Below are 27,593 nucleotides of genomic sequence, written 5' to 3'. Positions count from 1 at the left end.
TGCTGCCCCAGAGATGGGCACGTGGCAAAGCTCAGGCCTTGTGGGGTGGGGTGGAGTGTGCTTTGCGAAAAGCATGTCTGTGCGTGTGTCTGTGCGTGTGTGTGCCCTGCCCAGTGGAACAGTGATGGCCGCCAACCAGGCAGCCACTGATTGTCGATAAACCTGACGTCTATGCTGGATGCACTGGCAGGGGCTCAGTGCTGTAATGACTCCCTCTTTTCTGCCCCCTCTGTTCTTGCACCTCTTCTCTCTCTCACCCCCCCCCCTCTGTTTTTCATTGCCATCCTGCACACTCTCCCCCCCCCCCCCCCCCCCCCCAATCTCCCCTCTCTGCGCCGCTACTCTCTCCGTGTGTGGTCTGAGGTTATGAGGGTGCGGAGGGAGTGGGTGAGTTAGCCAACACATGCCTCTAACCCCGTTCCCTGGCCGTGCGGTGCAACGTCCTCACCGGCTGAGGTGTCACAGAGCTCTGGTTGCTGCCGGGGGAAGTATTGCCATGGTAACGGGCTGCGGGAACAGGCTTGGCTGCCTCTGGAATGTGTGGTATTTTGGCTCTGCTTAATCTGTTCTTCCTGTATAAACAGCCCAGAGTGTTCTGGTGCCTGTGGCCCCTCCCCTCCCCCAGGCTGGTCCATCCAAACCGAACCGCTGCCTCAGTGAGCGCCGTCCTGGAGATGCCACGGCCTCACCACCTCCCTCTCACTCACTCACTCCGAGCTGCCTGATGCGACCTCGCCATCACCATGACCCCACCGCTCGTGGCTCTGCTGACTGTCTCCCTCTTTGACAGACTGGGTTAAGTCGGGTTGTGTTTAACTGGATGAGGTGCAGGAACAGTGAGAGTCCTGCCTGCACTAGCACAAGCACGAAGACTCAGACTACACACAAACATAAGGAAAGCAAAGCAACTGCAGGTGCTGGTTTACAAAAAGTGCTGGGGTCATTTATGTCTCATGACGGGTCCCGACCCGAAACATCACCCATGCTTTTCCACCAGAGATGCTGCCTAACCCGCTGGGTTACTCCAGCACTTTGTGTCTATCTATCGCTGGAGTAACTCAGTGGGTCAGGCAGCAGTACCGGGAGAACATAGATAGGTGACGTTTCGGGACGGGACCCTTCTTCAGACATAAATCACAGGCAAATCATACATAAATTATGCACATAAATACACATAAATAAGCATGAAATGTACATAAATTATACATGAATATAGACCAATATACATAACATGCACATAGATATACATAAAATTGCAGAAATTACATAAAAAATGCATAAAATTATCCAAGACATGGAAAGGAAAAGACCAAGATATTTGTGCAAAAACATAATTAGATAAACAAGTCCAGTGTAGTGTGCTGTTGCTGAAGGAGAGTCAGGGTTGTGCATGGCGATTTTTATCCCTGCCTTCTCCACTCTGAAGAAAACTAAATAGTAAGATTAAACGAGAACTTACCAGTTTGAAGTTTGATCTGTATTTTATGAGGAGTTACGATGAGGGATTACGTGAAGAACCCCGCCAGGACGCATGCGTGTCATTCTTCAAAGCAGCGGTGTGAAATCACAGATAACTGTAATGGCTAAACATAGTAAGATTAGAGAAGAGATACCAGTTAAGTATATGATCAGGGTGGGAGCGGAGGGCACGTAATCCCTCATCGTAACTCTTCATAAAATACAGATCAAACTTCAAACTGGTAAGTTCTCGTTTAATCTTACTATTTTACTTCGGAATCACGTGAGTGACTACGTGAAGATTTTAAAGCTCTGTGATTTCATGCCGTAGAAACGAGTCCATGCATCACGTCTGCCTTGACTGTGGGAGGAATAGTGTTAACATAATTGCACATGATTCGTTATTGAAATCATTAAATTTATTAACACAAATTATAACCCCTTTTATGGGTTTAATTAATTTACAGAATTTAAAAAAAATTCTGCAAATGTTCCAGTTTTCATTACTGGTTTATTGTAAAATGACTGGAAAGTTCTTTCCCCTGACCATCCTGCTGCTTCGAGGACTTGGTCCATGGGCACATCCAGTTGTACTGCTGCCAATGTAGCTGCAGCCCTGGTGGAATGAGATTTAAAAACGTTAGTATCCGCCTCAGCCTGTGTCAGTACTTGTTTCAGTCATCTCGAGATGGTCTGGACCGTCACTCTTTTGTGAGGTTGCTTATGGCTGATCAGCAGTCCCTTCTCATTGCCTCTTAGGATTTTTGTTTTCTCCATGTATAGTGACAGGTGTCTAACTATACAGAGACGGTCATCTGCAGGGTATGACCTAAATTGGATATTGAGGCCTGCTGATCCCTGTCTGTTCTGTTTTACTAGTTCGTATATGTGGAACGTAATATCGTCAGGTGAGGAGGTCATGTTGTCCAGTCTGAGTTTGTGCAGTGACTGAACCCTCTGTGCCGTGACCAATGCCATTAACATGACTGTTTTTAAAGTTAGTCTGTGTAGGGACAGAGTAGATGCTGGAGACCAGTTCCTGAGTGCTTTCAGGACAATGCTTACATCCCAAATTTGGGAGTACCTGGTTTTTGGGGGATTCGTATTAAATATTCCCCTCATGAGCTTAGTTACCAGAGGGTGAGTCCCTACCGTGTAACGCTCTGTCCCCTGCCATAGGTAAGTCGACAGGGCACATCTGGCGCTGTTGATGGCACTGTAGCTGAGCCCCTCATCATAGTGGAGGCCTGCCAGATATTCCAGAACAGATGGGATGTTCATATTTCTATTGGTGATTTTGTTCTTATGACAGTACATTTCCCACTTCCTGATGTAGACCAGATATTGTTTTTTAGTTGATTCTCTTTGGGCCGCCGAGATGATGTTCGCTGTTCGGTCCGTTAGTCCCAGTTGTAGAAGTGGTGTTTTTAAACTCTACAAATTAACAGGTTCAAGCATTTATGGCATGGATGGCTATCCCCTGTCACGGGATGTAGTAGTAAATCTGGTCTATGTGGGATGGTACTACATGGTTCTAATACCATGTTTTGCACCACTGGGAACCATGGTTGTGTAGGCCAATCGGGTACTACCAAAATACCAGACGCAGAGTCTTGTTGTATTTTCCTTAATACCCGACTGATGAGGCAGAAAGGAGGGAATGCGTAAATAAACAATTTCCCCCAATGCAGCGAAAATGCATCTGTTGCTGCTGCCCCAGGGTCTGGTTCCCATGAAACATAATTAGGTATCTGGTTGTTTAGTCTGGATGCGAATAGATCGATATCCGGTGTTCCATATTTTGCTGTAATGTCAGCAAATACCATTTTGTTTAACATCCATTCGGTGTTTTCATTAAATTTGCGTGACCTGGTGTCTGCCACTAAATTTAGTCTCCCTGGTAGGTAAGTGGCTGATATCCAAATATCTCTCTGGATGCACCATTGCCAAATTGAATTAGCGAGATTGTCACATGATATCGATTTGTTGCCACCCATGTGGTTGATGTATGCTACCACAGTGGTATTGTCTATTTGTAATCTAACATGCTGGTGTTGTGATCCAGTACAATATGACTTTAGGCCATGGAATGTACCCAACATGTCCAAGTAGTTTATACCCAGTGTGAGTAAGAAGGATGCCTCCTGTGCTGTCCATCTACCTCCACAGCTGGTGATGGTATTGGTGGCTCTTAAACTGCCGCCGCGGGGGAACGTCCTTCCACCGCGTCTGACGTTTCGCAATGCGTGTAGCGAAATGACACGCATGCGTCCTGGCGGGGTTCTTCACGTAGTCACTCACGTGACTCCGAAGTAAAATCCCAGTTCAGTTACTATTCAGTTTCTGAAGGAGATAGTAAAGATGAAAGAACATACAGGAACAGACAATAGGTGCATGAGTAGGCCATTCGGCCCTTCGAGCCAGCACAGCCATTCAATGTGATCATGGCTGATCATCCACAATCAGTACTCCGTTCCTACCTTCTCCCCATATCCCCTGACTCCGCTATCTTTAAGAGCCCTATCTAGCTCTCTCTTGAAAGCATCCAGAGAACCTGCCCTCCATCGCCCTACCTGTGAGAAAAAGTGTTTCCTCGTCTCCGCTCTAAATGGCTTACCCCTTATTCTTAAATTGTGGCCCCTGGTTCTGGACTCACCCAACGTCGGGAACGTGTTTCCTGCCTCTAGCGTGTCCAAACCCTTAATAATCTTATATGTTTCAATAAGATCCCCCTGATCCCCGTCGCCTTTCAGCCCACAATGTTCATGCCGAACATGATGCGAAGATAAACTAATCTTCCCTGCCTACACATGATCCTGCTCCATATCCCTCCAATCCCTGCATATCCTTGTCTAAAAGCCTCTTTCCAGGCTCAGGAACAACTTCTGTTCAGGCATCTGAACGATCCTTCCATAAGCGAGGGTACTGTCCGATTCACCTCCACCCCATTGTGGACATGGGACTTTGTCTCTGGAACTGATGCGCTACAATGCTGAGAACTATATTCTTCACTCTGTATCTTCCCCTTTGCTCTATCTATTGTACTTGAGTTTGATGTGATTGTATTTATGCGTGGCATTATCTGATCTGATTGGATAACATGCAACACAAAGCTCGCCACTGTATCTTGGTGCATGTGACAATAATAACCCCGGCCTAAGGAGAGTGTGGGTGCGGGCAGGAGGTGGGGAATGGCGGAGGGGGAAGTGTAGCGGTCTGTGCTGGTGGTCTGTGCCGCGGGGAATGTCCGATGGGATGGGCTGGCTCGGGGCCGATGCCCCGGCTGTCAGAGAGCCGTGTGTAACACCGGATGCCGAGTGTCAGGGGAACAACAGCAAGAAGCCGTCACCCAGGCTGCTGCCCAAAGTTTACTTTCTCTCTATCTCTGAATCAGTTTAAAATAATGCAGTGGGAGGCTGCTGTCATTAATCCCGCGGACACTGAGCCGCCCGCCGTTAGCCAGAGCCTCCTCGCACAAGACAGCCCTGCTCTACTCATAGTTTGAGAACAGACTGCAACAGTCAGTCTGACCAAGTAACAGGGGCCTCTCAGTCTTCACTGACTGGTGCAAGCTTCTGTCAGCCTTTCCGAACAAACACCGTTCTGTTTGCCTCGCACCTTCTGTGTAAAGGGATCACATTGGGAAAGGAAACAAGCAGCCAGACTCAGGCTGACAGTGGAGACTGAAATCTGGGTCGGGAGTTTGAAGTGTACCTCTGGATCCACAGTTGCTCCATTAGATGGGAGGTAGACATTTTAAAGGGACGACACAGCGGGTAGTGCTGCTGACTCACAGCACCAGGGACCTTGGTTCGGTCCTGACCTCAGCTGTTGTCCTTGTGGAGTTTGCATATTCCCTATGTGACCACGTGGGTTTCCTCTGGGTGCTCTGGTTTCCTCCCATATCCCAAAGATGTGCAGGCTGATAGGCTAATTGGCCCTCTGTAAGTTGCCCCTGAATATGTGCGGAAAGGGGCGGGGGGGGCGGCTAAAGAGGAGGAATAGCGGGGAAATGAAATGCGAGACTCGGAAATGAGATGTGTATACGAAGGAGGAGAAAGGAGCAGGGTGACTGGGGAGGCGGAAGGTAGTGTGAGAAATGTGTACGTGCTTGGGTGTGGGTGAGGAGAAGTGGGGAATACCACTCAGTTAATGCACAGACCCCCAGCAGAGCAGTGTGAGAATTAACAGAGTGCCCGGCACGAAGGACCAGTCCATGATCTACAGGCGCGACAGGCTGCCAGCTCTGCCAGCGGGCATTCTGCGGGCATCTTCTACCGCCTGGGAAGGGAGGGGGCAGTGACCGGTCTCTGGCCTGCTGTGTTTCCCCGGCGTCGGGCAACTCCGCTTGTGTCATTGCCGTTACGGTAAACATTTACACAAGTGCGGAGAGCAAAGGGGGGGCTTGTCCTTGGCCTGGGATCGGTAAAACCTGCTGGCCTGCTGAGTAGAAGGGGAGGGGAGGGGATGGAGGGAGAGGCAGGGGAAGCTGGTGGGGAGGGAGTGGGAGGCTGTTTGGAAGGGAGGGGGAGGCTGGTATGGAGGGAGGGGGAGGCGGAGGGAGGGAGGGAGAGGCTGAGATGGAGGGAGGGTACTGGTAGGGAGGGGGAGGCTGATATGGAGAGTGGGAGGAGGATGTGAGGAGAGAGGAATGTTGGTGGGGGGGGGGGGGGAAGGTGGGGGCAGGGTTGTTTCATATATGTAATAAGTTCTCTGCTTTCCCCAGTCTGTTAAAGGCCATGACAACATCAAGGATTCGCGGCTGCTCTGGCTGGGCGCACTGGATGTCGTTCTGTCGACTGGCTTCAGCCAGGTAACTGGTGCTGCTGCTGTATGGGGGAAGTGAAGGAGACGAATAGGAGTAATGAGAGAAAAGGCAGTGTCGTGTAAAGCCAGGGGGAGGGACGTGGAGGAAAAGGAGGAGGGCAGAGGGGAAAGAACGGGGTGACTGGGGAGGTTATGGGGTGCACCGGGGGATGAGTGTGGGGGAAACCTTTCCCATCCACGTGCCTGTCTAAATGTTGTTGTTGTTGTTGTACCTGCCTCAACCTCTTCCTTTGGCAACTGGTCCTGTACACATACCACCCTCTGCACATCTTCGAGGTGCAGTCAGGAGTGGTTCCTCTGGATGGCCCTCATTCTAAAGCAGTGTCAGTGGGTGCGTTTGCCACTGAAAATTGTATGAGAGGATCTTGATATGAACAGAGAGATGGGACTGATCAGATGCCTTCTGTGTTAGTAAGTGAGGTCATTGATCCAAGGCAGAAGTTCGAATCCCACAGTGGGCTTTGGGAAAAATTCAATTGAAGTAGTTAAATTAACCTGAAATCTTTTAAAGGTAGACTGGCAATATAAAAGTGTTGGATTGATGTAAAAAGCTGTCTACTGCACAAATATACTTCAGGAGAGAACATTTCAGAAAGATCTCTCAGTAAAAGACCCTCTAGGAAAGAGCGATCTAACTCTGGTAGAATTTCAGCTTCAGTGTGAGAGCGATAAACTTGGTGTGAAACTAGCATTCAAAACTTGTACAAAAACAATTACAAGGACATATTTGGCATAAGAGAAGTGGGAAGAGAGATTAAAGAGTAAACCGGCAGTTTGGCATCTGAAGACATTTAAGGAGACATTTTGATAAATCTCCGCAACGATTTTCCAATGAGAGAGCAAGGCGCTACAAAGAGGCTTTATCTTCATCAGCAGCTAACAGGATGATAATGATAGTATCAAATTGAAAAATAAACATCTAATGTGAAGATTAGTGGCCAGCTAGAGAGTTGGGATATTTTTAGAAACCAGCAAAGTATGACTCAAAAGGAATTCTGGAGAGAGATGATTAAGGGGAGGAAGTACTGTATGTGATGTTGATGTTTTATTGTTGTTTCTGGTACCGAGATACAGTGAAAAGCTTTGACTGCCTGCTATCCAGTCAATGTATACCATACATGAGGAAAACCAAGCCCCAAACATCTCCAGAAATGCTGCCTGACCCGCTGAGTTACTCCAGCACTCTGTGTCCTTTTGTGTAAACCAGCAACTGCGGTTCCTTGTTTCTACATAAGGCAGGATAATTGGCTAGTCTTGGGGTCAGCAGTGGGTGAACAGAGGAGTGGAGCTGGGGCAGAAGTGACGGACGTGCAGATGGAGGCAGATACGATTGTGCTGTTTAAGAGGCTTTTAGATAGGCACCAAAGAAGTCCACCTAGGCCTACCCAATCTCCCATGTGCAAAACATTTGAACCCCCCCCATTCCAAGGCTGACCTTTCTGTTCTGGGCCTCCTCCACTGTCAGAGTGAGGCCCAATGCAAATTAGAGGAACAGCACCTCGTATTTCGCTTGGGCAGCTTACCGCCCACCCGTGCTTTCCCCCTCTCTCCCCATCCCTCCCCCACCCTAGTCCTCCGACTAGATTCACTATCTTTCTGATTAATTTTACTGATTGTATGCCTCATTGTCACCTTCCCCTCGGCTAATAATAAACCAGTCTACATTTCCTTACTCGTCTGAAGAAGGGTTTCGGCCCGAAACGTCGCCTATTTCCTTCGCTCCATAGATGCTGCTGCACCCGCTGAGTTTCCCCAGCAATTTTGTGTACCTTCTTACATTTCCTTATCGTCCGCTTTGATCTGTCGCTTTCACACCTTACCCTTCCATATTTCTAGTCTCCCTCTCCCCTGACTCAGTCTGAAGAAAGGTCACGACCCGAAACGTCACCTATTCTTTCTCTCCAGAGATGTTGCCTGTTCCGCTGAGTTACTTCCACATTTTGTGTCTATGGTGTAAACTAGCATCTGCAGTTCCTTCCTACACTTTTAGATAGGCACACGGATATCAAGGTTTCAAGGTCAGTTTATTGCCACGTGTACCAATTAAGGTACGGTGAAATTCAGATTACCATACAGCCATACTAAAAAAAAAAGCAGCCAGACACACAACTACATAAACGTTAACATAAACATCCACCACAGCAGATGCCCCACATCCCTCACTGTGATGGAAGGCAATAAAGCCCAATCTCCTTTATCTTTATTCTTCCGCGGTTAAGGCAGTCGAACCATCTGCAGCCGGTGGTCGAAGCCCCCGTCGGGGGGATTGAATCTCCCTCGTCGAGGCAGTCGAAACTCCTGCTGCTTGGAATCCCCAATGTCGGTCTCTACCAGTGACCGGGGGCTCCGCGATGTTAAGGTCTCGCAAGCTCCCACAGTTGGAGACCCAAAGATGATCCCCCGACAGGGATTGTGAACTCCGTGATGGTAAGTCCCGCAATGGAGCTCCCGGTCGATCTCCAGCAAAGGCCGCCAACTCCACGATGTTAGGTCGCAATGCGGACGTAGATACGATGCGGAATAAATCGCATCTCCGTCGAGAAAAGAGATTAGAAAAAGTTCCCCCACCCCTCCAAACACACAAAACAAGCTAAAGAACACTGAAACACATACATTTAACACATATAAAACAGACACAAAGAAGGAAGGGACAGACAGACTGTTGGCGAGGCAGCCATTGCTGACGCCACCCGGTGGATATGCAGTCAATCGAGGGATATGGATCACGTGTAGACAGAGGAGATTAGTTTAACTTGGCACCATGAGTAACAGGGACATTGTGGGCAGAAGGGCCTGTTCCTGTGCTGTACTGTTCTGTGTTGCTGAAGTGTGATGGGAGTGTTAAAATTTGGATCTGCTCTGTAACATCTGCCCCTCACCTCGACACATCTGGGAGGTTCGGCACACAGCATCAACCCGCGGCCCGTGCCCAGCCATGCTTGCGATGCGTTGCTGGGCAGCGGCTCTGGGCCATCCTCACTCATCTACTCTGCCCTCCGTGTCTCCACAGATGCGTGAGCGACAAGCCAGGCTGTGGGACGTACGGAAGTTCACCGCGCCTCTCAGCACCCTGGCCATCGACACAGCTCAGAGGTGAGTGATGTGTTCATCCTGACACACCCACACCAGGGTGGGTATAACATTACAACACAAGGTAGGAGCTCCTGGCTTGGAGGTAATATGTTGACCTGTATATGGGGAATGAGAACGAATAGACTGGATAAATGGCTGCTCTTGCAATTGGCAGAGGGATAGTGGTGGGGACAGATGCGACAGACGTACCTGGGATGGGGGAGGGGGTTGCACACGAGTTCACTCTGACACATCGACTGCTGGGGGGGGGGGGTGGACACAGATACGATAGTGCATTTGGGAAGTTTTAGATAGGCATGTGGATATGCAGAGAATGGAGGGATATGGATCACGTGCAGGCAGAGGAGATTCGTTTAACTTGGTGTCATGTTCAGCATGGACATTGTGGGCCGAAGGGACTGCTCCTGTGCTGTAATGTGTTCCATGTAAAAATCATAATTGTTTCCTATAGTCTCCTCTGGCAGCTCATTCCAGATACGGACTGGTCACAGACTTCCAATCAGAAAAGCATCCCCCACCACCACCACCACAAGTGTATCTGCAACAGGTAGATTGTTGAGGGTGAGTCAAGCAGGCAGAAGGGATCAGTGCAGCACAGGAACAGGCCCTTCGGCCCACAATGTCTGTGTCGTACATGATGCCAAATCCCCAGGCAGCGTGTTCCATGCCCCCACGACCCTCTGGGGTAAAACAAAAAACAAAATTGCCCCTACCTCTCCTTTAAACCTTGCCCCTCTCACCTTAAATCTATGCCCTCTAGTCTTCTACCCGGAGGGAAAGAGTCTGACTTATCTACTCTATCTGTTCCGCTCATCATTTAATAAACACCTTCTAGGTCTATCCTTGGCATCTGATGCTCCAGAGAAAACACTCCAAGATTTTCCAACCTCTCCGTATAGCTAATGCCCTTTAATAGGGCCAGCCTGAGCCCCTGAGCCTCATCTCAATGCATTGCACCCTCCACATGTACACGCCTGGCGTTTGCTACAAGCAGCATCAGGCTTTGATGATTTGTACAGTTGAATAGCCTTCTGCGTTGCTGCAGAGAAGAAAACACATTTGGCAAGAAAACACCAGAAAACAGGGCCTGAAGAAGGGTCTCGATCGGAAACATTCCCTTTTCCTTTTCTCCAGAGATACTGACTGACCCGCTGAGTTACTCCAGCATTTTGTGTCTATCTTCGATATGAACCAGCATCTGCAGTTCCTTCCTACAGAAATAGGAGCAGGAATAGGCCCCTTAAGCCTGCCCCTCCATTCAGTGTGATCGTGGCTGGTCAACACTGCCCTCATCTCCCCTCTGTTGTGCCATTCCTCTATTCATCAATCTATCAAATATTCATCCCCCCCCCCTACTCCCGACTTTAAATACTTCTAACGATCCAGCTTCCACCAGCCGCTGAGAGTTCCACAGATTTGCCTCCCTCTGTGGGGAAAAACATTCTATGTACCTTTTCACTTTTAAATGACTGGTCCCCATATCTTGTACTTATGTCCCTATGAGAACCTACCACTAGTGAAAACATCCAAATATCTACCCTCTCAGTCCCCCTTTTAGATGGGCAGATTAAAACTTTGCCCAAGTGAAGCCTCACTAACACCCTTTATAACTGCAGCCAAACCTTCCTATTGTTAAACTCCAGCCCCATTGTAATGGAGGCCAAAGTGGCATCTGCCTTTAGAATGATCTGTTGGACCTAGCTGCTAGTTTGCCGTGATTCCTGTATTGGAACACCTCATCCCTCAATGGTTCAATGGGGCTGTTATTGTCACATGTGCAAAGTGCTAACACAGTGAAATTATTTTTCTTACAAACAGTGCGGTAGAGTATTGCCATTCCCCCACTGCCGATTAGCAAGTGTACAAAAGTAGTCTGCTGAGCCCGCCCGCAAGAGGTGCCATCTTTTGGCCCCATTTTCAAAGTCCACGCTCTAGTTGTTATGAGTGGTGCCTGTACCAGGCAGGTCCCCGTCTGTTGCAGGCTTCCAGCCATCTACTTCATTGGACGCCACGTCCCTCTCCCCGCTCATTCACCGCTATTCCCCGGGGGTGCCTCTTGCAGCCGACCAAGGGCGCGGTAGCCCAGACCTTGGTTCCCTCTCCTCTCCTACCGGCCTCGCCCGTCATCACTGGCTCCATCCTCCTGGTCTTTGGGGGACGAGAAGGGGCCAGATCGGTGGCCTCTCCTTTCCTCTGTACTTCACTCATTGCAGTCTCACTCCATTTAGATAATAATGTGCCTTCTGATTTCTCTTACCAAAGTCAATGAACATACACTTCCCCACATTAAACTCCATTTGCCAGTCATCTGCCCACTCACTTAGTCTATATCCTGTTGCAGAATCCCAGTATCCTTATCGCCCTCCCATCTATTTTCATATCATCAGCAAATTTGGAAACCGTGCATACTGTTCTTTCCGGTCATTAATGTAAATAGTTAGCAGTGCTGGGCCAAGAACTGATCCCTGCGATATTCCACTTAGTTACCTCCACGGCAGTATGGCAAGGAGCATGGCAGTAGGGAAGAGAATAGTTTCAAGGAGATGTTTTAGGTTGACTAGGCTATGAATTTGCTGCAATAGTGAAACTGGAAGGAGTGACATAAAATGGACCCGTTGAGAAGGAATGCCTGTTTTCCAAGTGAGCTTTTGCAAGACAGTGGATGAAACTAGTAACTGAGTCATAGTGGATACATTTCATAGTGGGGAATTTTGGAAACTTCAAGTATAAATGAAAACAACCTTAGTTTAGGAGTAAAGAATAAACCATCAGTCTCAAACTCTGCGTACTTGACCCTGGCCGCCTCAGCAACCCCCACAAAATATTTTGTGCAACAAATAGTTTCGCCAACACAAGTCTTGTCTGTTGTGTGGGTCTCAATGCCACAGTCTGATCAATACTTTCCACCGCCACAACAATGCACGCCCACCTTATCCAGTTCAAGATTATTTTGTCTTGTTGATATCTGTGGAAGTTTCAGATCAACCCAACAGCAAATTGTTAAAAGTTTCAGAATTAACAAAGCTGACAAAACCAAACAGAGAATGTAGGCTGTTTATATTGGGACAAAAATATTTAAAATGGAAATATCTGTTCAGACGCATGATGAGCAACTGTGTGAAAGGTTGCAGCCTACACACGCACGCCGCGTGCGCACACACACACACACACACACACACACACACACACACACACACACACACACACATGTCGCACACACACACACACACATGTCGCACACACATGCCGCATGCACATACACACACACATGCCGCATACACGCGCACGCACACACATACGCATGCACACACACCGCATGCACGCTCACACACGCCACAGACACACACACCTGTTAAGTGTCTCAGATTTCTGGTACAACTCATGTATTTTGGGAATCTTGAGCAAGGAGGTGGTATCTTGTATGTTTATCTAGTCAATTAAATAACTCTGTGCAAAGTATCCCTGAGATCCTGTTTTGAGCCTTGATGTTGATGAATGATTATCTCGGTCTATTGAATTAATGTGCAGCTGAATGAATGAACGAGCCTTCAGGGGTTTTCTTGGTAAATCGGCTCCGGGTTCTCATTTGAATACAATTTCATCTTCTACAATTCTCCATAATTGAAATATTTCATGTTTGTGTATTACATAAATTAAAATCTTTCTGAATTTAAACAAGGTTACTCAGTTACAAAGCATTCTTCTTTAAAAAGAGAAAAGGAAAATGCGACGCTATGGTGGGGTGAGCGAGCGTATGGAAGGGCAGTGGGATACTTCTCCGCTTTGTCACTTCTTCGTTAGTTCTGGGGTTTTTCTTTTTTCTTTTTCGTGTCTTTCTCGAAATTCTTTTCTTTTTCTTTCCCTTTTTTTTCCGATTTAGTTATTAGTTTATAAAATGTTAACATTGAAGCAGTATGAAAATTGTATAACTGTTATGTAGATTTCTTTCTCTTTGTACAATTGCTTCGAATAAAATAAAAAAAATTTTTAAAAGTGAGAAAAGGAGAAACAAATTAGTTTAGTTTGGAGATACAGCATGGAAACAGGCCTTTCAGCTTACTGAGTCTCTGCCGACCATCGATCACCCGTTCACACTAGATCTGTGTTATCCCACTTTTGCATCCACTTACAACACACTAGGCGCAATTTACAGAGGGCAATTAACCTACAAACCCAGAAGTCTTTGGGGATGTGGGAGGAAACCGGAGCACCTGGAGGAAACCCACGTGGACACAGGGAGAATGTACAAATTCCACACCGACAGCAGCCCAAGGTCAGGATCAAACCTGGGTCTGTGACGCTGTGGGACAGCAGCTCTACCCGCTGCATCACAGTGCCATCCGTATGATGAATTCTAAACGTCTTTGAGGTAAAGTGTGGGCAGTTCCCAAAACATGTTAATCAGCTGATTTGTGCTCCTCTGAGCTGGAGGGGTAATATTAGATGAGATGTCAACTCTGCTGCCACCTGCTCCCTCAGGTGAGTGGAAGGTCACATGACTAGGAAGATGTCTGGTTTAAAAAAAAAGATACAAAGTGATGGAGTGTTCTGTTCCCTCCTGTTTACACACCTCGATAAGATCAGTCCTCAGCATCCTGCACTCCAAGGAATAAAGTCCGAGCCTGCCCAACCTCTCCCTGTGGCTCAGGCCTTCAGGTCCTGGCAATATCCTCGAGTGCTGACAGTCTTCCAATCTACCCCTTTGCTGTTGTTGGACTTTTTCCTCTGTAATTGCAACTCTACAACGCTGTAACATGATACTCTACATTCTAGTATTTTTCTCTCTACACTTCCTGTCGTGCTTGTGTTTGTCTTTGTTGTACTCGTGTGTAATGTGGTCGGACTTGACTGGATAGCACGTAAGCAAAAGTCGACTACCTCGGTACACATGGCAATAATGAACCAATACCATCAGGAGGTGATCACTGACTCTGTCCTATTTTGAATGTGCCCAAACTATTATGTATTGGGATTAGTTGACAATTAGCTCTGCCATAAATTAACAGCGCTATCCTTTAACTGATTTATATACTGAGATTGAGATGTATCTTGGTCATTCCCTCCATCTTCTCTGCTTTGCATTGAAATTAGGATCAGACCCATGAATAGCGCAAATATCAAACTTTTAGGTTTATTATTGAACGTGCACCTAGATGCAATGAAAAGCTTTGTTTTGCATGCTCTCCAATCAGATCAAGTAATACTATATGCAAATACAATCATGTCAAACTCAAGTACAATAGGTAGAATAAAGAGGAAGATACAGAGTGCAGTATATAGTTCTCAGCATTGTGGCGCAGCAGTTCCATAGACAAAAAAAAAGACACAAGTGCTGGAGTAACTCAGCTTGCCAGGCAGCATCTGGAGAACACGGAAGGGGACATTTTGATATTCTCCAGAGATGCTGCCTGACCCACTGTTACTCCAGTACTTTGTTGTTTTTTTTGGTATATCAGCATTTGCAGTTCCTTGTGTCAACAATTTCATGGACAAATTCCAATATCCGAAAAGGATTAAAGGTGGATTGGACAGTACCCTGACTTGTGGAAAGACCGTTCAGAAGCCTGAAAAAAGAGGGGAAGAAGCTGCTGGTGGTGCGCACTTCAAGTCTCTGTATGTTTTGCCTGCCCGGAGCAGGGAGAAGAAGGAATTGTCAGGGTGGTCAAGTCTGAAGATAATCCATACCTCTGTTTTTTCAATCGTCTATGATCCTCTAACTGAGAATAGAGAGGTAGTGTAGGAAGGAACTGCAGATGCTGGTTTAAACTGAAGATGGACACAAAAGCTGGGGAAACTCAGCGTGACAGGCAGCATCTCTGGAGAGAAGGAATGGGTGACGTTTCGGGTCGAGTCCCTTCTTCAGAAGTTCAGCGATGCTGCCTGTCCCACTGAGTTACTCCAGCTTTTTGTGTCTATCTTCGGTGATGTGGAGGTCTGTTCTGACCTCCACATAGACTCGGTTTGTACTCGCTAGAATTTAGAAGATTGAGGTGGGATCTTATAGAAACTTACAAAATTCTTAAGGGGTTGGACAGGCTAGATGCAGGAAGATTGTTCCCAATGTTGGGGAAGTCCAGAACAAGGGGTCACAGTTTAAGGATAAGGGGGAAATCTTTTAGGACTGAGACGAGGAAAACATTTTTCACACAGAGAGTGGTGAATCTCTGGAATTCTCTGCCACAGAAGGTAGTTGTGGCCAGTTCATTGGCTATATTTAAGAGGGAGTTAGATGTGGCCCTTGTGGCTAAAGGGATCAGGGGGTATGGAGAGAAGGCAGGTACAGGATACTGAGTTGGATGATCAGCCATGATCATATTGAATGGCGGTGCAGGCTCGAAGGGCCGAATGGCCTACTCCTGCACCTATTTTCTATGTTTCTATGACCTGTGATTGTGAGACGGTCCCTGAAGGCAGATTGAGACATGACCCCTAACATGGCGGTTGTGGTGAGTTTTGAGAGGTGACTGGCTTGATGAATGCCAGCTGAAGAATCTGAAACCAATCACCAACAGTTTATTTTGAGAAGCGCTTTTCAGAAACACCCTAGGGCAAGTATAGTCCCAAAAGAGTTGCTTCTTTAAACTATTTCAGCAAGAAATTCTTGCACAGCAGGGTTTGTAATCAATGTAAAAAGATCCTTAATTTTCAGAACAGATTTGAGCATTCATGGAAATTCCTGAACTAATCCTTGAAACAGCACAATTGCAGGTTTCTTGGTTGTAATTATTGGCATTTGAAAAAATACTCCAGATTATGAAATAGAAATCAGGTGTGCAGCCCTGGGGCAAACCAGTGCCAGCTGTGTCCAGACAATGGCCCCAGTGTGAGGAGAAACGTTTCATTTCAACACCACCCCGTATCTGATACGTCTCGAGGTAAATGAAAGGCTGTGCGTGGGGTCAGCAGAGCGAGCCACAGTCACCCAGCACGGAAACAGGCCCCTCACCCCAACTCCTCCCTGCCGACCAAGATGCCCCATCCACCCTAGTCCATTTATCCACCTTTGGCTCAATTTCCTCTAATCCAAGAGGGAACTGGAGTGGAGGGAGCAAGGAGCATGGATAGTCCTTAGGGGATAGTCAGCATGGCTCCACACAAGGGAAATGCTGCATCGCTAACTTGGTTGAGGTTTTTGAGGAGGTGACTTGAGGAGATTGATGAAAGCAGAGTAGTGAATGTTGTGTACATGGATTGTAGTGAGGCATCTAGAATATAGAGCAGTACTGACACAAAGTGCTGGAGCAACTCAGGTAGCGACCTAATAGAAGTGTATAAGATTATGAGCAAATGCGAGAGATAATCTGAACCTTTTATCCATGGGAGGGATATCAAAAACAAGAGGGCATAGGTTTAAGGCAGGAGCAAGTTTCAAGTAGGTTTGAGGGGTAGATTTTGTACATAGAAAGTCATTGATATCAGGAATGCGATTCAGGAAGAAATGGTGTTAAATGGGCATGGCCTAGACAAACACGACCCTAATGCAGGCAAGCGGGATTAATGGAGATGGGCAAAAAGGCCAACATGGATGTGGTGGGCCGATGGGTTTATTTCTCAGCTGAATAACTCTAATTCTCCTTGTTTAAGATCCTTCTGAAAACTACCCCTCCAGTAAACAGTGGTATCAAGTTCTGCCTGCAGATCTGTATTTGTGCAGCAGCAAAGCATGTATTTTTCCCCATCTGATCTGCCCTAGAAGCAGATCAGAACCGTGCTATTCAAGGGATGAAATAACCTCAGCTGGTTTCAGTATTTATTCTCTGCCTGATGTGGTGCTGCCCCTTGTGTGGGACAGCTGGGTTGTGTGAGCGTTAAATAATCTCATTACCAACATCTGAAATCAGGCCACTGTTAATCGTATTAATAACTTCCCTTGTCTTTGCTCTGAGTCTGTAACCATTGCCTTCCCAGAGTGCAGGTGTTTTATTAAAGAGTCGGTCCCCTCCGTTTCAGTGCCTTGGGCCTGGTCTCTGGTGAAAACACATACACAAAAAAAAGAATATCTGCACTCTAGTAGCACCTAAGATTGATACAATATGCTGGAGTAACTCAGCGGGTCAAGCAGCATCTCTGGAGAAAAAGAATGGGTGACATTTTGGGTCAGAACTGCTGTAGATTTGGGAGCAACAGCAGCAGGAGATTAGCAAGAGATACGACTGATTGGCTCTAGCCCAAGTGGGAGGGGAGAAGTGAAAACAGTTAAAGTAGAGGCCAAGGACAGGCAGACTTTACTCAGAACTGCTGTAGATTTTGGGAGCAACAGCAGCAGGAGATACGACTGATTGGCTCTAGCCCAAGTGGGAGGAGAGAAGTGAGTCAGTGCCGGGAAAACAGTTGAAAACTGAGGAATTTGGTTTGTGAATTGGTAAATCGGGAAATTTATCAGTCAATTTAAGCAAGACGGCTCTTAGCGAGCATCAGTGAGTGAGCGGCCTTGCGAGGGAAGTGGCCTGTGAGAAAAGTGTGAGTCTTCGGCGAGGAGGCTGAGGAGAGGAGACCACGCAATACGCTTGAGAGGTAGAGACGAAAGAAGGAGATGTCAGGCAAGCTGATTCAGTGCGATGCTTGCAGTATGTGGGAGGTCAAGGACACCGCTGGTGCCTCTGGCTGCTACAAATGCGAGAAGTGCATCCAGGTAGAGCTCCTGAAGGGCCGTGTTGGGGAACTTGAGAAGCAAGTGGATGACCTCCGGTTCGTCCGAGAAACTGAGTCGTTCCTCGACAAGTCCTACAGTACGATTGTTACACCTAAGGTACTGGAAGAGAGAAGGTGGGAGACAGTGAGAACGGGAGGGAAGCATGGAATGCCAACGTCCTCTTGTGAACAGGTTCACCCACTTAGAAGCTGTCGGGACAGAAGAGGTGTTTACACTTGGCGGCGGACTGGCTTGAGATGCGAATAGGGCTGTTGAGCCAAAACCAAAAAGGCCTAAGGCAGGCAACGCCATTGTAGTGGGAGACTCCATTGTGAGAGGTACGGACAGGGGTTTCTGCGGCAACAGACGGGATGCGAGGATGGTGTGCTGCCTTCCTGGTGCCAGGATCCAGGATGTCACGGACAGAGTGCAGAAAATCCTCAAGGGCGAAGGTGAACATCCGGAAGTGGTAGTGCATGTCGGCATAAACGATGTCGGAAAGAAGGGGATGAATATTCTACAGCGTGACTTTAGAGAGCTCGGAAAAATGCTGAAAAGCAGGACCGCCAGGGTTGTTATCTCCGGTTTGCTTCCAGTACCTCGTGCTGGCGAGAGCAGGAACAGGGAGATACGGGACCTGAACGTGTGGCTGAGGAACTGGTGCACGGGGCAGGGATTTAGATTCTTAGATCACTGGGATCTGTTTTGGGGTAAGGGGGAACTGTACAAAAGGGACGGATTGAATCTTAACAGGTGTGGGACCAGCACTCTGGCAAGCAGGTTTGCCACTGCTACACGGGTGGTTTTAAACTGAATAAGGGGGGTGGGGTGTCGAATGGGATAGTGGAGGATGGAGTTAAAGGGAAAGGGTTTCTTAAATGTGTGAGCGTAGAGACAGAGGGGTGTAAAATGAGGGTAGAAGCAATAGGTAGCAAGGTGAAAAGTAAAAGTGGCAGGCAGACTAAACCAGGGCAAAAATCAAAAAGGGCCACTTTTCAACATAATTGTATAAGGGATAAGAGTGTTGTAAAAACAAGCCTGAAGGCTTTGTGTCTCAATGCAAGGAGCATTCGTAATAAGGTGGATGAGTTGAATGTTCAGATAGCTATTAATGACTGATATAGTTGGGATCACGGAGACATGGCTCCAGGGTGACCAAGGCTGGGAGCTGAACATCCAGGGATATTCAATATTCAGGAGGGATAGAGAGAAAGGAAAAGGAGGTGGGGTAGCGTTGCTGATTAGAGAGGAGATTAACGCAATGGAAAGGAAGGACATTAGTTTGGAGGATGTGGAATCGGTATGGGTAGAGCTGCGAAACACTAAGGGGCAGAAAACGCTGGTGGGTGTTGTGTACAGGCCACCTAACAGTAGTAGTGAAGTTGGAGATGGTATCAAACAGGAAATTAGAAATGCGTGCGACAAAGGCAAAACCGTTATAATGGGTGACTTCAATCTACATATAGATTGGGTGAATCAAATTGGCAGGGGTGCTGAGGAAGAGGATTTCTTGGAATGTATGCGGGATAGTTATCTAAATCAACATGTAGAGGAACCAACGAGAGAGCAGGCTATTTTAGACTGGGTATTGAGTAATGAGGAAGGGTTAGTTAGCAGTCTTGTTGTATGTGCCCCCTTGGGCAAGAGTGACCATAATATGGTTGAGTTCTTCATTAGGATGGAGAGTGACATTGTTAATTCAGAAACAATGGTTCTGAACTTAAAGAAAGGTAACTTTGAGGGTATGAGACGTGAATTGGCCAAGATTGACTGGCAATTAATTCTAAAAGGGTTGACGGTGGATATGCAATGGAAGACATTTAAAGACTGCATGGATGAACTACAAAAATTGTTCATCCCAGTTTGGCAAAAGAATAAATCAGGGAAGGTAGTACATCCGTGGATAACAAGGGAAATCAGGGATAGTATCAAAGCGAAGGATGATGCATACAAATTAGCCAGAAAAAGCAGCATACCGGAGGACTGGGAGAAATTCAGAGACCAGCAGAGGAGGACAAAGGGCTTAATTAGGAAAGGAAAAATAGATTATGAAAGAAAAATGGCAGGGAACATAAAAACTGACTGCAAAAGTTTTTATAGATATGTGAAAAGAAAGAGATTAGTTAAAACAAATGTAGGTCCCTTGCAGTCAGAAACAGGTGAGTTGATCATGGGGAACAAGGATATGGCGGACCAATTGAATAACTACTTTGGTTCCGTCTTCACTAAGGAAGACATAAATAATCTGCCGGAAATAGCAGGGGACCGCGGGTCAAAGGAGTTGGAGGAATTGAGTGAAATCCAGGTTAGCCGGGAAGTGGTGTTGGGTAAATTGAATGGATTAAAGGCCGATAAATCCCCAGGGCCAGATAGGCTGCATCCCAGAGTACTTAAGGAAGTAGCTCCAGAAATAGTGGATGCATTAGTAATAATCTTTCAAAACTCTTTAGATTCTGGAGCAGTTCCTGAGGATTGGCGGGTAGCAAACGTAACCCCACTTTTTAAGAAGGGAGGGAGAGAGAATTACAGACCAGTTAGTCTAACATCGGTAGTGGGGAAACTACTAGAGTCAGTTATTAAAGATGGGATAGCAGCACATTTGGAAAGTGGTGAAATCATTGGACAAAGTCAGCATGGATTTACAAAAGGTAAATCATGTCTGACGAATCTTATAGAATTTTTCGAGGATGTAACTAGTAGCGTGGATAGGGGAGAACCAGTGGATGTGGTGTATCTGGACTTCCAGAAGGCTTTCGACAAGGTCCCACATAAGAGATTAGTATACAAACTTAAAGCGCACGGCATTGGGGGTTCAGTATTGATGTGGATAGAGAACTGGCTGGCAAACAGGAAGCAAAGAGTAGGAGTAAACGGGTCCTTTTCACAATGGCAGGCAGTGACTAGTGGGGTACCGCAAGGCTCAGTGCTGGGACCCCAGCTATTTACAATATATATTAATGATCTGGATGAGGGAATTGAAGGCAATATCTCCAAGTTTGCGGATGACACTAAGCTGGGGGGCAGTGTTAGCTGTGAGGAGGATGCTAGGAGACTACAAGGTGACTTGGATAGGGTGGGTGAGTGGGCAAATGTTTGGCAGATGCAGTATAATGTGGATAAATGTGAGGTTATCCATTTTGGTGGCAAAAACAGGAAAGCAGACTATTATCTAAATGGTGGCCGACTAGGAAAAGGGGAGATGCAGCGAGACCTGGGTGTCATGGTACACCAGTCATTGAAGGTAGGCATGCAGGTGCAGCAGGCAGTGAAGAAAGCGAATGGTATGTTAGCTTTCATAGCAAAAGGATTTGAGTATAGGAGCAGGGAGGTTCTACTGCAGTTGTACAGGGTCTTGGTGAGACCACACCTGGAGTATTGCGTACAGTTTTGATCTCCAAATCTGAGGAAGGACATTATTGCCATAGAGGGAGTGCAGAGAAGGTTCACCAGACTGATTCCTGGGATGTCAGGACTGTCTTATGAAGAAAGACTGGATAGACTTGGTTTATACTCTCTAGAATTTAGGAGATTGAGAGGGGATCTTATAGAAACTTATAAAATTCTTAAGGGGTTGGACAGGCTAGATGCAGGAAGATTGCTCCCGATGTTGGGGAAGTCCAGGACAAGGGGTCACAGCTTAAGGATAAGGGGGAAATCCTTTAAAACCGAGATGAGAAGAACTTTTTTCACACAGAGAGTGGTGAATCTCTGGAACTCTCTGCCACAGAGGGTAGTCGAGGCCAGTTCATTGGCTATATTTAAGAGGGAGTTAGATGTGGCCCTTGTGGCTAAGGGGATCAGAGGGTATGGAGAGAAGGCAGGTACGGGATACTGAGTTGGATGATCAGCCATGATCATATTGAATGGCGGTGCAGGCTCGAAGGGCCGAATGGCCTACTCCTGCACCTAGTTTCTATGTTTCTATGTTTCTATCCTCTCTACGTCCACTCTATCCAGGCCTTTCATTATTCGGTAGGTTTCAATAAGATCACCCCCTTTATCGTGCTGAACTCCAACGAGTACAGGCCCAGTGCTGTCAAACGCTTCATACGTTAACCCAGTCATCCCCGGGATCATTCTTGTAAACCTCCCCTGGACCGTCTCCAACGCCAGCGCATCCTTCCTCAGATATGGGACAAAAAACTGGTGACAGTTCAATGCTCAAGTCCGTGCATCAGTTCTGCGTTACTACTTGGGCTTTAGGGGGAGTCTGCTGTGCACAGGCTGGGCTATTGCACTCCCTCTGTTACTGCAGTGACTACAGATCCTCTTGCATTGATGGTGGAATGCTGAAACTGAGGAGTCCTATCCAAGCAAGGTTTCCTTGTTTCCTTATCTCTCCCCCCTTGCCCCTGTTCAGTGTCAGCTGTCAGCTGGGAAGGGCTCTCTGACATTTATCATCCCCTATGCACGGCATGGCTGCCTTGCTGTAATGCTGGCTTTACAGGGCTGCTTTGAATCAGACCGCCACACACTTTTGAGAAGTTACAGCTTGCAGCCCACATTTTTGAGTAGAGTTGACCTTGTACTCTCTCTGTCCCTTCCTCCTTCCTTTGCTTGTGGTTTTGTGCTTCAGAAATCTATAAATGCAGACCTGTGTTCCTTGGAGCCGGAGTTGGAGGGAGGATGTGCCTTTGAGATTCCCGTGATAACTCGAGGCTGTCCCCGTGCTGAATAGACAAGCTGTTCATAGGCAGCACAGTGCTGGAGTAACCCAGCGGCTCAGGCAACATCTCAGGAGGACATGGGTAGGTGACGTGTCGGGTCTTCAGGCTGAAGATCGATCCCGACATGGAACATCACCTATCCATTTTCCACCAGAGATGCTGCCTGACCTACTGCGTTAATCCAGCACTGCGTGTCTTTTTTTGTAAACCCGCATCTGCAGTTCCTTGTGCCAGTAGTTTATTGCCCCCCCCCTTGTCATTGTGGGATGTGGGACATTGCTCCCAGCTCCCACACTCTCCCCTCTCTCTCCTTCTATGCCATTCCCTGCAGTCGAGGCCCGATTCTGTAACGCAGGAAAACGCAGCCCAGATATCTGTTCTGTAGAAAAATATTTATTTGCTTCCAAATATATACAATGTGTGTGCGGCAATTTACAGTAGTTAATGGGTGGGCTTATGCAGTGGCACCCTTGGGGAAGGGTGATGCGTCCTCCAGGGCAAGTTTATATTGGTCAGTACTGGCCAGGGCTGGCGTGCAACAGGCCATGGGAAGCCACATATTGATGCACGCTGAGAGGTGTCTGAATGGAAAGGGTGGCCACAGTGATATATACAGCCATGCATTGGAAGTCCGAATCCCTCCTTGTGACTTGACTTTCATCAGGACCCTGGACTGCAGTGTGTGACATGGAAATCCCGGACTGGATTAACTAGGCCCGGAAGTTGCTGGATATACTTGGAGTGGGAGGCCATGCATGTGGCCCCCAGCGGTGGGCTTTGGTTGAAGCAGAGTATCACAGCTGAGTTCAGGCCTGGAACTGAGGGTCATAAGGCAATGGGACCGTTGCTTTCGGGCTCTTGGATCAAGGACAGTCCGCTCTGCAGAGCGAGGCACTCCGCTTCCTTCGACTCATCGGGGGGGGTGGGCCCCTCCTGGAGACAGGGCCTGATCCCCTCCAGGTCCTGTCCTGGTGTTGAGCTTTTCTTGATGAGATTTCTGTGGTAGTAGCAAAGGGCAGTGGTGGCCAGTAGCGCGATCAGTAACGTGCCAGCCAGGGCCGGCCAGAGTACCCCGCTCGGCCCCGGGGCCAGGTCGTGGACGAAGGGAGCCAGCTCGGCGGCGGGCAGGGTCTGTACCACGGTGCAGGGCCCCTCACTGGCTTCGCTCTCCCCCAGCGCCCCCACGCACAGCTGGTAGGTGGAGTTGGGCCGCAGTCCCCGGATGCTGTAGGCCTGCAGGGAGGTGGGGATGTTGAGGGAGACGGGCCGCGGGTCGGGGCCCGACCAGTTCCTGTAGGTCAGCCGCAGGCCCTTGTAGTAGACGGGGGACAGTCTGAAAGCAGCCAGCTCCAGTGTAATGGACGTGCTGGTTATGTGACTGATGTTGACCAGCCTTTTGTCAGGACTTTGGAGATCGAGAACATTGTTCCCCATCTGGCAGAGGTCCCCATGGAAACCAGCTTGGCATTGGCAGACCCTGTGCCCGCTCCTGTCTGTCTGGCAGGTGCCACCGTTGAGGCAGTCCGTGGGCAGGCAGGCTCTCTCCCTCTCGATGCCCACGGTTTCAGTGGCTCCAGGGGTCACCCTGCCCCCGAAGGGTGAAGATCGGCCCTGTGCCAACGTTGGGCCGGTACCCAGCGTCGGGATTGTCCCCGTGGTGGGTGGGTGCCAGGGGGTGGTGGTGGTTCGGCCAACGGGGGAGCTGGTGGTGGGGCAACCCATGTCCCCCAGAGACAGACCCACCAGAGGTCTGCCAGATAAGGCTGGCGGGAAGTGGCAGCGGGTCTCGTCGCGCCTCTGGAGGAGAGGTGTATTGGCCCGTGCCCACTTCACCAGCCAGCCCAGCTGGCACACGCAGTTGTAGGGGTTCTCGGCAGCGGCCAGGCTGCGGAGTTTGGGGAAGAGGTCCAGGAAGTCCCGGGGGATGGTGGTGAGACTCAGGCCGCTGACGTCAAGCTTCTGCAGGCCCCTGAGCTGCTGGAAGTCGTGGCTCCGCAGCTGGGATATTTGCTTGTTGCCTCGCAGGCTGAGCGAGGTCAATCCTCCCAGGCCATGCAGCGCAGCCAACCCGCCCACCAGCTGGTTGTCCGAGAGGTCCAGCTCCTGGAGGCTCCCCATGCCCCCGAACATCCCCTCGTCCATGGTGCCCAGCCCCAAGCCCGCCAAGCCCAGCAACTCCAGCTCGGGCAAGGAGATGGAGCTGAACTGGGTAGCCGGGATGCTGTTCCTGCTAAGGTCCAGGAGCAGGAGAGTGGGCAGCTGCAGCGGTGGGATGCGGTGGAGCTGGTTGTCCTGCAGCTTGAGTTCCACCAGCCTGACCAAGCCCTGGAAGGCAGCCGCATGGATATGGGCGATCCTGTTCTTCTGCAGGTACAGGCGCTCCAGGTCCCTCAGACCGGCGAAGGTGTCGTTGGCAATCTCAGTCAGCTGGTTGGAGCTCAGGTCCAGGTTGGAGAGGAGGGTGAGAGGCTGGAAGACCTGCTGGGGCAGCCGCGAGATCTTGTTGTGTGAGAGGTGGAGAAGCCTGAGCTCGTGGAGGCCAGCAAAGTCCTCGCTGCGCAGTGTGGCGATGGCGTTCTCGAAGGCGTAGATGCTGGAGGTTGTTGGCGGGATGCGCTGGGGCATGGCGGACAGGCCCGTCTTGATGCACCACAGTGAGCCCGCAACTTTGCAGCTGCACTTGTCCGGGCAGCAGAGCACGCAGGATAGTTCCATCAGCAGCACCAGAACCCATAGTCCGTACCAGGGCAACTTCTCCCTGCAGGCAAAGCAACACGGGACACGTTACAGGGGCTCGACAAACAGTGCTGCAGTTACTCAGCGGGTCAGGCACAACATGGATAGGTGACGTTTCAGGTCGGGAGCCTTCAGACATTAACTCAGTCCCAACCCAAAAACATACCTTTCCATGTTCACCAGAGATGCTGCCTGACCCTCTGAGATGATTGATTGATTCTGTGTTATCACATGTGACATGTCACAGTGAAATTATCTTTGCAAACCATACACCAAGTATGCAAAGAGTCGCCATGTATAGTTACTCCAGCACTTGGTGTCCATCTTTGGTATAAACCAGCATCTGCAGCTCACATTTTTATCACATTGCAGGAACGCCTGGTATGGGGGGCACTGGCAACAAATGGCCTCAATGCCAGCCCTCCATGCACTCTTACCCCATTCATTCATTCATTCATTCATTCATCTCCGAATGAGGGAAAGGTCAAAGTTGCTAAAGATTTGTTAACAAGGATCAACTTGAATGTACGGATAGTTCCGTTGCACAAAACACAAAGCGTTGGGGAGGAACTCGGCGACTCCGGCAGCATCTGTGGAGGAGATGGATAGGTGACATTTCGGGTCAGGACCTTTCTTCAGATTGATCAAAGGGTACTGACCTAAAATGTTGTATTCCCTCCACAGATGCTGCCTGACCTGCGGGGTTTCTGCTCCAGATTCCTGCATCTGCAATGTCTTGTGTCGGCCCTTACAGCAGCGCAGGAGGGGGAGTGAGATGCTCTCTGTCAGACTGACTCTCTCGCTCTCTCTCACTCTCACACACTCTATCACTCACTCTCTCTCTCTTTTTCTCTCGCTCTCCCCCGCCCTCTCTCCCCCCGACACTGCCTGCTTTGGAGGGAAGATTGAGAGGGTGAGGGAGGGGGGAGTGGAGGCTGCAAAAGAGGAGGAGAGGAAGCCGGTGGGAGGGGAGGGGACAGTGGGAGGAGGCGGAGGGGGTGGGGGGAGGAGAGAGTGGGGGGAGGGGGGATTGTGGGCGGGAGGTGTTAGTGGGGGGGGGGGAGTGAGCAATGGGGGGGGGGAAGGGAGTGAGGACAGTGGGGAAGAAGCAGGGAGAGTGTCGGGGCAGTGGAGAGGAGGACGGGAGTGGGAGGGGGGCAGTTGGTGGGTTGTGGATATGCCTGGTTTCATCAGCCTGGTTGTCCTTGTGAGGGTGAGGGGGGCCTCTCCTCTTATCCCCACCTCAGGCCTAGGCAGGGCTGACAGGAAAGGGGGGAGGGGTGGGCGGGGGAGGTCAGCTTTGGGGAATGTTCTCTCCATAAAGAGTATTTTTAGAACGGTTTGATTCATTCTGTACTATTTCCAGACCACATCAGGGAATGCTGGGGGGGAGGAATGTTCTGTAACAGGCTGAATTAATAAAAAGTGCATTTGAGACTGAGTTCCCAGAACCCTGTGTAACAGGGAGCGGGCAGAGAGCCACCTCCTGTCTCAGCGGGAGCCATGCTCACTCCCACAGCCCCTCCTCACACAGAGCTGCATTCCACAACACCCTGCTCATCCCCAGCCTGACCCACACAGACCCTGACCTCACCCAACGGGCAGGCAACTGGGACCACAGTCTCTCTGTCTCTCTCTTTCGCTCTGTATATCTTTCGCTCTGTGTCTCTCTCTGTGTCTCTCTGTCTCTCTACGTCCCTCTCTACGTCCCTCTCTGCATCTTTGTGTGTATGTGTCTCTCTCCCTCTCTGTCTCCCCCCCTCTCTCTGTCTCCCCCCCTCTCTCTGTCACCCCCCCTCTCTCTGTCTCCCCCCCTCTCTCTGTCTCCCCCCTCTCTCTGTCTCCCCCCCTCTCTGTCTCCCCCCCTCTCTGTCTCCCCCCCTCTCTCTGTCTCCCCCCCTCTCTCTGTCTCCCCCCCTCTCTCTGTCTCCCCCCCTCTCTCTGTCTCCCCCCCTCTCTCTGTCTCCCCCCCTCTCTCTGTCTCCCCCCCTCTCTCTGTCTCCCCCCCTCTCTCTGTCTCCCTCCCTCTCTCTGTCTCCCCCCCTCTCTCTGTCTCCCCCTCCTCTCTGTCTCTCTCCCTCTCACCCCCTCTCCCCCCCTCTCTCTGTCTCCCCCCCTCTCTCTGTCTCCCCCCCCTCCCTGTCTCCCCCCCTCTCTCTCTCTGTCTCCCCCCTCTCTCT

At 49.1% G+C, this 27,593-nt stretch overlaps 2 protein-coding genes across 2 annotated transcripts in view; one reads left to right on the top strand and one right to left on the bottom strand.

Annotated features, from left to right (window-relative positions):
• Positions 1-27,593, top strand: part of LOC116985729 (coronin-7-like) — a 77,081-nt gene that overhangs the window by 9,343 nt on the left and 40,145 nt on the right. Inside the window, exons 8-9 of the mRNA XM_033040664.1 lie at positions 6,185-6,271; positions 9,296-9,378. Of these exons, the coding sequence (XP_032896555.1) occupies positions 6,185-6,271; positions 9,296-9,378 (170 nt within the window). The remainder of the gene's footprint in view (positions 1-6,184; positions 6,272-9,295; positions 9,379-27,593) is intronic.
• The window catches only part of vasn (vasorin), a 13,296-nt gene continuing 8,755 nt past the window's right edge, over positions 23,053-27,593 (bottom strand). Inside the window, exon 2 of the mRNA XM_033040665.1 lies at positions 23,053-25,435. Coding sequence (XP_032896556.1) covers positions 23,503-25,435 — 1,933 coding nt within the window. The 3' untranslated portion in view covers positions 23,053-23,502. The remainder of the gene's footprint in view (positions 25,436-27,593) is intronic.

This window comes from Amblyraja radiata, chromosome 22 (genome assembly GCF_010909765.2).
Source record: "Amblyraja radiata isolate CabotCenter1 chromosome 22, sAmbRad1.1.pri, whole genome shotgun sequence".
Taxonomy (NCBI): Eukaryota; Metazoa; Chordata; class Chondrichthyes; order Rajiformes; family Rajidae; genus Amblyraja; species Amblyraja radiata.
This window is presented reverse-complemented; position numbering and strand designations above follow the sequence as displayed.